The sequence below is a fragment of the Entamoeba histolytica genome, genomic scaffold, assembly GCF_000208925.1.
Source record: "Entamoeba histolytica HM-1:IMSS scf_1104750516903 genomic scaffold, whole genome shotgun sequence".
NCBI classification, from domain to species: domain Eukaryota; phylum Evosea; order Mastigamoebida; family Endamoebidae; genus Entamoeba; species Entamoeba histolytica.
The window spans coordinates 723-16,477 of record NW_001915180.1 but is presented as its reverse complement, the minus strand read 5'-3'; the positions used below and the strand labels follow the sequence as shown (position 1 = coordinate 16,477).

General features: G+C 21.5%; 3 protein-coding genes across 3 annotated transcripts, besides 1 other annotated feature; 1 reads left to right on the top strand and 2 right to left on the bottom strand.

Moving 5' to 3' along the window:
* Positions 1-4,688: 4,688 nt before the first annotated feature.
* Positions 4,689-8,432: a repeat region.
* A 1,534-nt stretch (positions 8,433-9,966) lies between these two features.
* Positions 9,967-11,325, top strand: EHI_041070 (uncharacterized protein; the record flags this gene model as incomplete). The annotated part of the gene is made up of 1 exon (XM_643007.1): positions 9,967-11,325. The coding sequence occupies one exon, from the start codon at positions 9,967-9,969 to the stop codon at positions 11,323-11,325; it is 1,359 nt and encodes a 452-aa protein (XP_648099.1).
* Positions 11,326-11,386: 61 nt separating this feature from the next.
* On the bottom strand, positions 11,387-13,264 carry EHI_041060 (uncharacterized protein; the record flags this gene model as incomplete). The annotated part of the gene is made up of 1 exon (XM_643006.1): positions 11,387-13,264. The coding sequence occupies one exon, from the start codon at positions 13,262-13,264 to the stop codon at positions 11,387-11,389; it is 1,878 nt and encodes a 625-aa protein (XP_648098.1).
* An 86-nt stretch (positions 13,265-13,350) lies between these two features.
* On the bottom strand, positions 13,351-14,422 carry EHI_041050 (UDP-galactose transporter-related protein 1, putative; the record flags this gene model as incomplete). The annotated part of the gene is made up of 2 exons (XM_001914135.1): positions 13,351-14,251; positions 14,316-14,422. 2 exons carry the CDS (start codon positions 14,420-14,422, stop codon positions 13,351-13,353), a joined length of 1,008 nt encoding a protein of 335 aa, XP_001914170.1.
* Between the last annotated feature and the right edge of the window lie 1,333 nt (positions 14,423-15,755).

The following is a 15,755-nucleotide window of genomic DNA, read 5'->3' as shown; positions in this document are numbered from 1 at the left end:
TTTATATTATCTTATTTCATTATTTGTATTATTATTTATTATATTTCTTATTAAATTACTTCATCATAGTCAATTATTATTTGATATTTCATTATTTGATTTTGTATTAATATTTGTGTGTTGTTTCTGATTTTCATTATTCATTTCTCATTCATTTTCATTTAATAAAATAGAAGAATAAAAATAATGAAAGAAGATAAATAAAATAAGAATAAAATAAGATAAAATCAATGATATTGTTATTATATTATTATGTTATTTTAGTTTTGATTTTATATTTATTATTTTATTTTTATCTTTTATAATCATCATTCATTTCTTCTTTTTGTCAATTCCTCTTTTCTTAAACATCACTGAATTTATTCTATTTCTTTCCATTTCATTCTATTTTATTTATTCTTGTTGTTATTTTATTTATTTCATCTTTTATCATTTGTCATTTCTTGTTTATTCATGTTTGTTGTATATTTTATTATTATTCTTTATTTTATGTTGTGTTATTCTTATTTATATTTCTTATTATGTTTTGTTTATTATTGTTTAAATAGAAAATAAGAATGAATAAAGAATAAGAAATAACATAAATATGTTGATGTATTTTATCTTTTCTTTATTTGTTTCTTATTCTTATTTCTATTATCTTATTCATTTGATTCATAATGAATTAATTCAATGAAATAATACAAATAAATTGTTTATTTATTTTATTTTATTTCTATTTCATTCTTATTTCTTTTCTTATTTATTAAAAACACCCTCATTGGGTGTGAATATTTCATTAAATGAAATAAAATAAATCAACATTGAATTATGTCCATTTTTAATTCACCATTTCATTCATTGGCAGATGAATGAAATGGCTGTTCATATTCCTCATTGATTTGTTTTTATTATTTTTTAGTTCATTTTCAATTAATCAAGATTGAATCATTTCATTTCAATTACTATGAAATGTTTTGGTTTGAAATAATATTTTCCACAAAGTGCATTTGATATTCCTTTATATTCAAATGAATCTTGAATACAATGTGAATATGTTTTATAATTTTCTTCTTTACCAACATAAATATCACATCCATTTCCATATGCAAACAAATCTTTATTTGATTGATTAAATAAAATGCATATTGTGGTTGTTTAATATCAAATTTCATCATTCTTTTCATTCTTCCATTTGATTTTAATGAAAATAAAAATGATTTTGAATCATATATCCATTCACCAATTTTATCAATTTTAGAATTAACATATCCTCCAAATTTATTTCCTTCTTCATCTTCAATCATAATTATTATATGTTCTTTATTCATTATTCTTTCTCCAAATACTGTTGTATTATCATTCCAATCATCAATATCTGAATCAAATAGTATATTTCCTACTTTTCTATTTGTCCATTCTTCTATTTGTAGCATTTCTTCCATTGTGTTCATTCCTTTCATTATTCTCAATCTCTCTTCTTCTTGTATCTTCTTCTCCTGCTCAGTTGTCTTTCTTCTTTCCTCTTCTCGTCTATTCTTTTCTTTTGCTTCCTCTTCTTCTTTTCTCTTCTTCCTTTCTAAATAATCACTGTAATATGTTTGCCATTCTTCTTTCTTCTTATTAAATTCTGCTGTGATTTTATCTTTTTCTTTTGGTTTTCTGAATAATTTGTCTTTCATTATCATTTCTTCAATTGAAATGATTTTATCTATCAATTCATTCCGTGTTTTACTCAGTATTTCTTCATCATGATTACATTCTTCTATGATTCTTGACATTTGATTCTTTATTATTTCTATTTTATTGATTGTTTCTTGACTTTTTTCTATCACTAATTTTCTTCTTCTTTCTGTTTCATCCATTCTATCAAATATTCCTTCTCCTCTTTTAATTGCTTCTGAATATGTTTCATCATCTTTTATTTCAAACACTTCATTTTTAATACTTCCAATATAATATTGATAATTCTTAGTAGTATCATCAATTGATTGTTGAATATTTGGAAGTGTTTCTACTACTTCTTTAATCAATTGATTATTCTTGTTAATTAACTCTTCCATTTTAATATAATTTGATGTTTATAAGTTCAAAATATGGATGTTTAAATAGTTAATCCACGTTATTAACATCAAGTCAGGTATTATTATCACCATTCTATTTTATCAAACATCATTTATTTTTATCATTTTTTAAAATAACAATAAATATATAATAATATTAATAATATAATAATAATAAAATTATAATATTGTTATTTTCTATAATTAGTTTATTTTATTTTTAACAATTTTTCATTTTTTTTAAAATAACAAAAAAATTAGAAGAGAAGAAAATTCAATTCTGTTTTATTTTTATTCTTTCATCATTTGTGATTTGAATTTTCATGTTTTAACAACAATTAATTCTAACAAATTAAATTAATAAAGATAATAAATGATAAATAAAAAATAAGATAATAAAATAAGAATAAGAAATAAAATAAGAATAGAAATGATAAAATTACATTAAATACACAAGGAATAAAAGAATCAAATAAAATGAAAGAAAATCAAATAAAATTACATTAAATAACGTATTAGAAGAAATAACCAATGTTTTAATTATTAAAATATTTAATATGAGAGAAATAATCAATATTATTAACATTTCTTTTTGTTTATTGAAGATGAAATAATAAATAATTTAATTATATTTCATTCTTTTATTTTGATTATTTACCAACATTATCATCATTCATGCAAATTAATAATCCATGAATAAAAATATAATCATTGTAACTAAATAAAAATAAATAATTGATTAATGGAAATTAAACAATTATAATAATAAATATATTTCAAAAGTAGTGTAAAATTATTTATTCATTTTTTTTTAAATTCAATCATAACATTACAAATTTATTTTTGTTTTAATGATGTTTGTATTTCAAACCAATACTAAAAACCAAACTGCCATGTTAAATTATTGATAATTTATTCATTGATTTTTAAATATTTTCTAATTCATTTTATTTCAAAAATATATTTTTAATGTAAAATTAAATAAAACGTTATTAATAGAGCATTATCTTATAATAAAATAATGATTATGTAAAATTCGATAAAATATTTTATTTTTAAAAATTATTTTGTTGTTTTTCGTTTAAATAAAATATAAGGTGATGAATCTTCAAAAAATGTTGAAATGTAGTTATTTATTTCAAATGAAATGTTTTTAATAATAAATAACATCCTTCAAATTGATAAATAATTGTTATGTTTACTTACTTTTAAACAACTAACAACTAAACACAATTAATGAGTATTAAAAAAAATTAAATTATTTATCAATTGAAATACAATTGATTGAAAAGTATATTTTGTAAATTCAAAGTGAAGAAGAATGTTTTGAAAGAAAATAATAAGGCAAAATCAGAAATTAAAGAAACAAAAAGGATAATATGGAGAAGTCGATAAATGAAATATAATTATTATTAATATGCATGTGTTACAAGACATAGAAGAATGAAAAGAATGTATCTGAATAAAGGGTTGATTATATATAAAAAATATTAAAAAAGAACTTTAAATAATTATATTATTTGAATTTTAATCAAGCTTTTCATAAAATAATATAGAATATTATTTTCCAATATCATAAATTTAGAGATATGTTTGTATCGTGTTGATTAACTACTAATGTTATATTTATAAAGAAGTTCATGAAGAAAAGAAGAAAATAAAAATAGATAATTAATAACAAAAAATTGTTGGAATTTGTCAATAAAATAACTAGAAAATAATCAATTTCCAATGTAATTTAATGAATCAAAAATTTCATCTTGTTATGATAATGCACAAAGATAAAATGAAAATGTAAGGATATTGACAAGGAAAAATATTAACACTGAATAATGAAGAAGAAGTTGAAAAAGAGATAATGCTTATCATAGCATTAACGATGAAAAATATAGAAAAGAATAAAACATTAAACAAGAAAAGAATACCTAAATAAGTCAAATAAGTGAAATAAAGAAAAGAAATAAAAGAATGAAATATATAGAAGAAATTAATTATTGTGATTTGGAAATTGAAAGAACTAAAACTAAATAAATTATTCTTCCTAAAAAATCAACAGGAAGAAGAACAATAAAGAAGTGAAAGAAATAAAAAGAAAACAAAATTACCAAAATATTTGTGTTTGTAAAAGAAGATATTGAATTTGTTGATAAAAAGGAATTAGAAAATAATTTGTCATCAATATTCATCATAAAGAAGAAATAATTAAAATAATAATTAATAAGTATGATTATGGAGCATCTTAGAAAGACCATATGATTATATTTCTACAATACAATTTAATGAAGTAATTTAAAAACATTAAATAAACTAAATGAATTTTTATTTAAATTTATTTTGAATAAATTAATATAAAATATGATAGTTTATATTTTAAATAAACAATAATTTCAATAGAATGAATAATAAATAAGATAATTAATGTAAGAAATATGAAACTTAATAATATTTTATTCATTGAAATATTGATTATTTATCTTTATTTTTATTTCATTTTATTTAAATTGAATTATTCTCATTAATATTCATTTCATCAATTTATTAATATTAATTATCAATTAATTTGAAATATACAACAAGTAATCATTCTTTCTTATTTATTTTCTTTATTTGTTATTTATTCATTATTATACCAAAAGTGAAACATATGAGACACCACAAAAAATATAGAAAAACAAATAATCAAAGAAGAAGAAATTCACATCAACAAAGAAATATAAATGATAGAAGAATGAGTGAAAATAGGTATTATCTGTATTGACAGAGATACATGAATAATTACAATAATCATTACAATAATAATTATAACAATAATTATCACAACATTGATGATACAAATCATTTCACTCATCATTTCATTCATAATTATCGTCATAAACACTTTAATAATAATTCCATTAGAAATAAACAATATCAATATAATACAAACAAATACCATAATAACACACAAAGAAGATATAACCAATATCAAAATAAGAAATAATTGAAATGAAATAATTGAAATACAAAAACAAGAATATTGGAAAAGACTCATTGAGAAAGAAATTAAAATACTTATACCACAAGAAACAGAAGAAGTAAAGAAATCAAATATCAAAGAATATACATCATCAACAATATAGAGAAGATGGTATTTTCTTGCACGATAAAAAACAAAAACAATTAGAAAGGAAGAAGAAACTATTAGTATGATGATTGAAGAAGATAACCAAAACAACCAATTGAGATTAAAGACAATAGAATATACAATAACTCTGTAATGAGTATTGAAAATGAAGATAAAGATGATAAAGAGTTTACTAATGAAGAATAATGATGAAGAGGAGAAAAAACAATGAAAAGAAGAAAAGAGTAAAAGAATTGAAAAAAGTGGAGGAGGATATGAAAGAGAAAGAAGAAATGAAAAAGGAAATATAAGTAAAAGACCAAACCATTAATAAACTAACTAAGGATATTATGGCATTAAAGAAGAAGCATGAGAATGAGATAAGCAAAAAACCACGAGTGTGATAAATATATTCAAATTCCATGCTGAATCTGAAAGGAAAATGTTTGAAGTGAATAATTTAACACAACAATTACTCTTCCTGAAAGATAAATTATCTAAATTAGAAAATAAAAATACACAGGAAGAAAAGAAGAAAGATGAGATAAACTACATTATAACAAACTCATCAGAATCAAAATTTGTAAATGACCTCTCCACCAATGCGATAGTAGCTGATGAAATATCATCAAGTGAATATATTCTTCTAAAAAAAGAAAGTTGATGCAGAAATCCATTGAAGAAATGGATATTCAGCATAAGAATATCACCACATTAGAATTAGATAATCAAAAAAAAAAAAAAACGGGGAAGCAAACAGACAGAGAAGAAGAAATTTTAACACAATATAAATGTTTTGTTTTGAAATTATTTGAAAGAAAATTAAGAGGTTAACTTAAAGAAGAAATAATAGAAAGGTTAATACAAGAATTTGGAATCAAAGTAAATGATATTAAAGAATATAAAGAAATATTAAAGAAGAAATTTAAAATAAAGAATGAAATTAAAAGAGAAATCAATAGAATAATGGAGGAAGAAATAATAAAACATCAATGGAAAGATAATGAATTAAAAGAATTAATATCAAAAGTGAACAAGAAAGAGAAATAAAAGAAGAGGAGGTAATGAAAATAATTAAAGAAGAAGAAATGAAAGAACAAGAAGATGTACAATTTATTAATTATTATTACAATAAGAAGAAAGTACATCAAATAATTAATATTATTAATAAAAATGAAATATTAATCAATACATTAGATGATTATTATCATTATATTAAATCAGTATCTTCCACTATTAACATAATTAATAAAAATAAACAAGAAAGAAGTTGAAAGAAAAGTATAGAAAGAATATTACAATCAAAAATATGTAGATTGAGAGATTTACTCCATAATAAACAATATATGAAATTAAAAAGAATACTACATATTAAGAAATATGATATATATATCATATCAAAATAAAAACAAATGAACAAATAAACTATTATAAATACCTCCGAAAGATGAAAACAATAGAAATAGAAGCAAGAAATGACAATTTGAAAAGAATAAGATGGAATTATAAAATGATGAAATATGGAAAATGCAACATCTAAATAAATCGAAAGAAGATGAATATCCGGATAATATCTCCACTATTAATTTCTGGAAAGGAATCTATGAAACTAATACTAATATAGATTTATCTAAATATTAATTTATATGAAATATTAATTGAAAACAGAATTAATGATAGAATGTCAATAATCACTCCCAATGAACTGGAATTTGATATTAAATTTATTGATAATTTGAAAGTAAAATGAAATTGATAAAATACAATGATTTTTGATTAAATATTTGGAATAACCAAAGAAATATTTAATAAAATTATTTAATGAATGGTTAGACAATCCTAATGAAATCCCTCTTCATTTTATTCAAGAAAGAACAATATTAATATATAATAAATGAGATAAATTATACAGTCAGAATTACAGACAAATAACTTGCTTAAATTGTCTGTTAAAAGTATATACATCAATATTAAAGATGAAAATAGAAAGCCAATTGATGCTAAATCCAATTGAAAAACAGCTATCATTAAATCAAATTGGATGTAAAAAATATACATATCATCAAAAGAATGATTATTATACATCACTATAATCATTCAATTATTAATAAAGAATAAATGGAAGTGGGTAGAAAGATATTATGATATTTCTAAAGCATATGATAGTATTAACCACCAATGGATTAAACAATGCTTAATATATTTTAATATCCCACTAGTAGTAATTAATAGTATATTATACATATTAAATAATACATATCTTAATTTGTATTATAATCAAGAAAGTGATAGTATAATTAATGTAGAAAGATGAATAATACAATGTGATAGTATATCTCCACTCTTATTTGTATTATCTATTGATATATTATCTAAACAATCAGATAAACAAATAAACAAATTAAATATTAAAATGAATGGAGAAGAAAAACAAGTCCAGTTAAATTATATATTATATATGGACGATTTAAAGATAATGACTATTAGTCTCGATGAAATAGAAAAAGCCAACAAATTAACTAAAGAAATATTTAATGCAATAGGATTAAAAATTAATGTAGAAAAGAGTGTGATAATGACTAATATTAATAGTCAAATAAATGGTGAATTAGCTGAACTACCAAGAATAACTAATGATAATCCTTATAAATATCTTGGTATTGAAATAGGAGATAAAATAAATATTAATAAATATTGTACAAGAATATTAAATGATATATCTTCTATTTTATCATCATTAAATACTATGAAATATAACACTCTCATTACAATAAGAAAGATTAATAGTGATATAATCTCCAAATTAAGATATTGATTCAGTATTGTCACATGGAAACTAGGAGAATTGGAGAAGATAGACAAACAAATAAGAAAATCATTGATACAACTCCAATTATACAGTAGAAACATTCCCAAAAAGTAGATTATATATTAAAATAAATGAATTGGGAATAGGATTAATGTCAGCAAGAGATGAATGTCGTATTGAATTACTAAGAGTATATTTAAAATAAAAATATCAAACACAGGAATAGGAGAAATGATAGAAACAATAAAAGAAAATTCAAATTGAATAATTAAAAGAATGAAGAAAACATTTTGTAAGAAGATTAATTTTAATGAATTAATGAATATAATAGAATTAAATGAAAGAAAGCACAATGTAAAGAAAGTATTTGAATGGGTAAATAATGAATTAAATGATAGATATTTAAGTGAATGGAAAGAAAAGAAATGTGATGAATATATAATATGTGCAAATGGCACTTTCAATAATAAGAAATCAAGGCAACAAAAATCAAATAATTGGAAAAGAAGAGAAAGATATAAAAGAATAAAAAGAAAGTAAGATGTAGAATATGATGTTAAAAGAATTAAATGAATTTAGGAATTAGAAATTTGAGAATATAAAAGTAATAAATCACAAAGATGTAATAAAATATGAAAAGAAGAAATAAAAAGTGTATTTTTATTGTAAAAATTAGAAATATTCAATAAAAGTGTCTAATTTAATGATGTAAAATGATTAACAATATTTTATTAATGAAAAATATTTTATTCTTTTTTATGTTATTGTTCATATGTATAACTTCATTATGATGTTTATTATATAATCAATAATATGTGTTATGTTATTATAACATATAATAAGTGATAAAATATAAATGAAAATGATATGAATATATGATATAGAATATAAAACAAAAGAATAATAAGAATAAATGATAAATAAATATAGAAATGATAATCAATGATATAATAATAAAATCAAAGTATAAAAGATAAAATTAATATTAATATAAATCAAAAGAGAATAAATATAAAATGAAAATAGATATAAATGATAATAATATAAAAGATGAATAAGATGAATAAACAAATACAACTAAATATAAAAGAATATAAATAAGAAAATAATAATAATATAAACATAAAAATAATAAACTAAGAATAATATAATAATATATAGATAAACAGATGATAGAAGTAATATATAGATAAACAGATGATAGAAATAAATATATAAAAATACGATAGATAAATAACATATAAATAATAAAAATTATAAAAATAATTAAATATGATTCATCAAATAATCTATTTCATTAATATTTCATACAAATTAAATACAAATAATTACAAAAGATAAACATAAAGATATACAGATTGTATATTTATCATATTTTTTATTTTAGAAACAAAATATAATAAAGTTGAATAATCTAATGATACAAAATATTTTGCATCTTTTTTTCTTTTTTGTAATTTATTTAGATGAATTTTTAGTGCCTGGCTGATTGAAGAAACAAAAGGAATGGAAATAAGTGAATGCAGTTATATTTGATACTACTTTAACACAAGAGCATGCGATGAAATAATCACCTACCTGAATGAGAAATGGAAGTGGAATGGAAATGGCATCAAAGAAATACAAAGTGATATCTATAAAATATCACATATCATCAAGAAGTACCTAGAGAATGAATTTATTGGATACAAGAAGGATTATGGCGTAATCATAAAAAGAAGAATAAATCAATTGAATGACTTGCTCATTAGAGGTAATTACAAGAAATTGAGGAAAATACTGAGAATAAGAACACTGAATGAAGAAATCAACTAATTAAAGTATCTGAAGGAATTTTGGAAGAAGAATGTCGATCTTTCAAGAATTGGAAGAAGAAGAATAAGAATATATCACAACAAGATACAAAGTGTAAATGGAAAGAAATTAAAGACAGTGAAATAAAAATAGAAAAGACAAAAAAAAAATAAAATAAAAAAAATTTCTTTTAAAAATGATATAAACTTAAAATCAAGATGAGTTTAACAGTGGAAAGAAATGAAAAAGGGGAGATTGTTCGAACAACATCAGCAATAGTATCCATTAAACATAGTCCAAGTGATCTGTATTCATGTGAAGATTATGGGTATGAAAGTAATGTAGAAGAGATTGAAGAAGATGTTGAAGAAGAAAGTTTTACTGATGAAATTTCAGATACAGAAGAAGAAGATGATGACGAAGGTGATGAAGATGAGTTAATTGAAAGAAACAAAGAATTGATTCAAATGATTGAAGAACTCATGAAACGAACACGTGAAGTTCAGTCTATGTATTATAAGGAAAAAGAACAAAAAGAAGTTGTATTAAAAGAACTTGAAAAAGAGAAACAAGCTGGAGAAATATTGAGAGCAAAGATTGAAGAATTTGATGAATTAATTCAAACAACAAAAGCAGTTTCATCGGAGAATGAAAAGTTATTAGTAGAATTAGACATAGAAAAGAAACAACATTCAGAAACATTAAAGAGACTTGCTGAATTAGAAGATGGGAGTGAAAGAAAAAATGTTGATGGGAGATTTTTTTGCGTTATGGAGTTGACTGTTATGAATGGAGAAGTTGTTCAAAGCAAATTGTTAAGAGATCTTGACCAAGAGTATGCACGATTAAGAAGCGAAAACCAACATATGTTAGAAGAAGTATGTAAAATAAAGTTATCTCTTGAAGGAAAAAAAAATATTGAAAAAGAGTTTGAAGAGGCTAAGAAAAGAATTGAAGAATTAGAACAAGTCGTTAAAGAAATTAATTTAAGAAATCAAACAATTAATATTAATGAAGACAATAAAGTTACTCGTAAATCAATTCTTAAATTAAAGAAAATGATGTCTTCTGTAATGGAAAATACTGCCCCTCTTATTAATATTGATACTGTACAACTTAATAAACAATCTGAACATCATTTAAGAAATACCATTAATGGAAGACATTCAATAATGTGTCAGCCAATAAGCCAAATGATTAAAACAGGGTTAGACCATAGTTCTATGAGAAAGTCAGAAGCAAGTAGATTTTTAGGTACTCAAAAGAAAACCCAAGAAAAAAGTACTACGTTGGTTGAACAAGAAAGTATTGAAAATTTTACATTAAATCAAAATAAACATCCACCAATTAAATTAGATATTGATGATAAGAAAAAAGAAGAACAAAATAATATTAATGAATGTAATCAAAAGTCTAAACTAAATGAAGAGTTTAATCAAGTTACAACAAACCAACTTCAGAATGAACCTAAAAAAGAAATTCAAAAAGAAAGAATATTTGGATGTGGTAAAATTACTACAATAGTTGTCTTTCTTATTATGGCTTGTTTTATTTCATTGATTTTATCAGTTGATTGAATGATTATTATTTTTGATTAGAATATTTATTTTATTTAGAAAGATTTTAAAGCACAATGAGTCAATTATCAATAATTTTTATATCCATTTTACTTATTAAAGGTCTTCTTTCATTTATTGTATTTGGTAGTCTTTGAGAAATAAACAAATCAGGTTGTGAGTTTGGGATAATGGTTTTGTGAAACTTTAAATTAGGATAATCTTTTTTGTTCAATGGCAAAGAAATAGGAGGTACAAATAGGAGGTACTTGATGAGTTTAGGCACAGAACTCCAATTGATCATTTTACAAGACTTAAAATACATCCCTTCAAGAAGACTTTCATTTGGGTTTTGAATAGTTACTATGGAAGAAAAACAATACAACTCTTTTAATTTAGATGGAATTATTATTGTGAGGCTTGATGAATTTGATATTCCTAAGACGTTGAGAAGAGAAAGATTTTTTAAGTTAAGAAGTTCGTTGTTTGAATAATTCTTGATAGAGAGATATGTTATTGTAGTTGGGGGATTTGTTATATTAATACCAGGGTCATTTGATAATTGTTGTAATTTCATTTGATTATGAAAAATAAATCCATAGAAAGGAGTTTCTTCCATACTCTTCATTCCAAGTATTTGTAATGAGACAAGTGAACTTGGGAGAAAACAAGATTTAGTTTTACAATTTCTACAAATAATGGATGTCAAAGAAGATGGAAGTTCATTTGAGTTTAAACTAATTTTACATTGAGACAGTCTTATTTTATTTAATCTTGTTAATACTGTTAAAGTATTTGTAATAATGCAATTTGTAAGGTGCATTACTTTCATATTTTTCAATTTAGTTACTTCATAAGGGAGTTTATCGTCAATATCAGTAATAAGTTTTAAACTATTAATACAGTTCTTATCAGCAATAGTCCAATGAGGAACATTTTCAAGTTTGAGGCTTATAATATATGATGGAATTGTAATAAACTCTACTACATCAGATAAATATAAATAAATTAAAGAGTTAGGAATATTTTTTAGAGAACAACCGTCATACATTTTTAGTGAAGATGGATAATAATATTGTTGTTTTGGTTTAAATTGTTGTTTTATTTGTATAATATTAGTAAAAGATGATAAGTCAACAACCCTTTCATTTTCATTATAAAGCCAAGACAATTCAATGCTATAAGGATAATAAAGTTTCATTGCTTCATTCATATTTTTCTTTCTTGAAGAATATAAGAAGGTATCTTGATAATTAACTATTGCTTCTTTATTTTCAATCCATTCATTACAACAAACAATAATCTTTTTAGATAATCTTTGCTTATTAAGAATATTAATACCATTAAGTTTTCTAGTTTCAATTACAAACTTTTTTATTTCATAGTCATCTATTTGATTAATAAAAAGGTCTATATTCTGAGTTAGATTAACATAAACCCAATCAAATTTTTGGTTCTTTTCTGTGAAGAATTGAAATAAATTTAATTTAACATTAATAGATATAAGTTTAATTCTTTTCAAGTGTATGAATTCTTTAAAATCAATACATATAGGTTTTTTAATAATAACTCTTAACTCAACTAATTTCTCTTTAAAACTATCTAAAATAAATTGATTAGAATCAATAATACCATATTTTATTCGAATACAATTATATGTTTCAATAATTTCTTTTCTTTGTTTTATTGTATCTAAATCTGTTTGGATAGTTTGAATATTTCTAAATAATTGAATTTCTTGATCTAATTCTTTTGTTTTCATTACATCTAAACTAACTTCTTTGATAGCATCATGCCATTGAATATAATTTCCTTGTGGAGTAAACCATGGATTTATTCGAAGCATTCCTACTGAATCAAAACATTTTTTGTTAACTAATTGAAATACCTTTACAGATCTAATGTCATTGATGTAAGGGATAACAATACTAAGATAAATTGCTTCTAATGTTCTTGTCATCTTAACAATAACTTTATAAACTAATTCATGTATTTTTAGTTTTTTTGAATTAAAAAAAAAATAAAACAAAAAATTTGATTTATCAATCAATTATTCTTCTTAGTATTTTCTGAACTTTGTTGTTGCGGTTGTTTTTGTTGTGGTTTTCTTGTCATAATGTCAATGAATAATGTGCCAAAAACAATAAAAATAGCAAATATCTGTAGTTTTGTGATTGGGTGTTTAAATACAATAACAGAAATAATCATTGTTACAATCTTTCTTGTATTAGTTACTGCAACAAGAAGTAATGAATTAGCTAATGTAATTAACCTGTAAATAAAGTATTGTCCACAAACGGAACAAAAAACATAGCAAATAATAATTAATAGAAATTCTATATCTTGTGATATAATACTTATCATTTGTTGCAAATCTCCTGTGACTATTGAAATAATAGCAAATAATGGAATGGCATAAAAATTAGCATACATCATTGTATAGAATAATGGTACTTGATAGTCATGAGCAATAATATCTTCTTCTGCTGATGCTATTCCATCACAAAGTAATGATGTAACAATTAGTATTAGTCCAAATAAGAATGAAAAATCTGAATATTTTGAAGTATCTAATTTAGCAAATTTGTCATACATAAACATAGCTATTCCACTAAATGTAATAATACTGAATATAATCTGTCTTATTTCATATTTTTTAGTATAAAAAATACTAAATAACATAACAGTAATTGGTTTAAAAAATTTGGTAATAATTTGAGTTGGATAATCAATATATAACAATGATTTATTAGAAAAGAACATTGCACCACAATATGCCTGACTTTGAATAACAAATCTTTTATGGGGAATGTTTTTTATATCAAAGTGTTGTTTTGTTATTTTAATCAGGACATATGCTCCAAGAGTACTGAAACTTGCCTGAAGAAATACTAATGCACTAGTTGCAGTAAATAAAATCTTGTCTTTACCAAATTGGTGTTTTGTTCTAATAGATGAATGTATTAATTTCTTTTACATTTATTTATTGTAATTACACAACATAAACAAACAAATATTCAGCAAAGAATCCAACAGAAAGAAATGATACAACCAAACAAATAGCAGTTATTAATATATTGACATTTGTTTTATAAGATTGAATAGTTGATATAGTCATTTCTAACACTAACTAATTCTTTTCCTTTTCCTTTTTTTTTAAGATTTTTAATTAACTTTTTCCTTTTTTATTTGAAAAAAAAAGAAGAAGCAAAAACATTTTTTTCCTTAGTTTTTTATTTAAAAATTATTATTTGTGTTAAATAATAATATTAATAGATTTTTCTTACATTAGAATTATTAATGTTAGTAATTTCAATTGTAGTTAATAGGAAATTGAATCTTCTCTGTTAGAATTTTTTTGGGTAATTTAAAAATACGTTTGTTATTTTTAATTATGCACTAATACCAAGTGAAAATCAGACAAAGATTTATGTTTTTAAAATATATTACTACATTTATTCTTTTTTTTAATAGCTTAAATTTATAAAATTACATTTGCTTAAAGAAATATCACAACACGATTCTGTAAAATAAATTATATTGATATACAAGTGGTATTAATATTTCAAATTAGTGTGAATCATAATTAAAAGAAAATGATTTCAAATTTTTTTATTAAAAATATACATAAATATTATAAGTATAGTAATAAAAATAAAATAAGTTCATTAAATAATTAAAGAAATATTAACAATGACGAAAATATTATTCATAAGATATATTCATGTTTCTGGGATAATATATTTTGTGAAATAATTTTAAGATAAAGTATTTTAGATTAAATATGGAAAATATTGTTATTAAAGAGTATCATGGTTATTTGTATGTATTTCTTTAATAGCTAAAATATTCATTATTGTGACAATTTTATTTATAACAATTACAGAGACAGATATTATGAGATATTAATTGGATATATTTGTTTGTTATTATGAATTTAATGTAGTCATACAAAAATGAATATGGCAACGAAAAAAAGCAAATAATTGAAAAAGAAGAGAAAGAAAGATATAAAAGAATAAAAAGAAAGTAAAAAGTAGAAGAAGATGAAGAAAGAATAAAAGTAGAAAGGAGAGAATATAAAAAGAAAGAAGATAAAGTGTAATAAAACAAAAGAGATGATAAAAGAAGAAAAGAAAGAAAAAAATAAAGGATGCAAATTTTATTGAAACAAATAAAAAAAGCGCAAAAATTAATGATGCAAAATTTAATGATGCAAAATATTTAGCAACATTTTTATTGATGCAAAATATTTTGAAATAAAAATAAATCATCATTTGATATTATTATATTTGATAATAAATTATATTATATATTAAATACATCATACTTCTTTATTATTTATCTTTCTTTTTATTATTTCATGTATTAAATTATTATTCATTCATTTATTATTTATATTTCATTTATTAAATAAAATGAAAATGAAATTGTAAAATATCAATCAATTA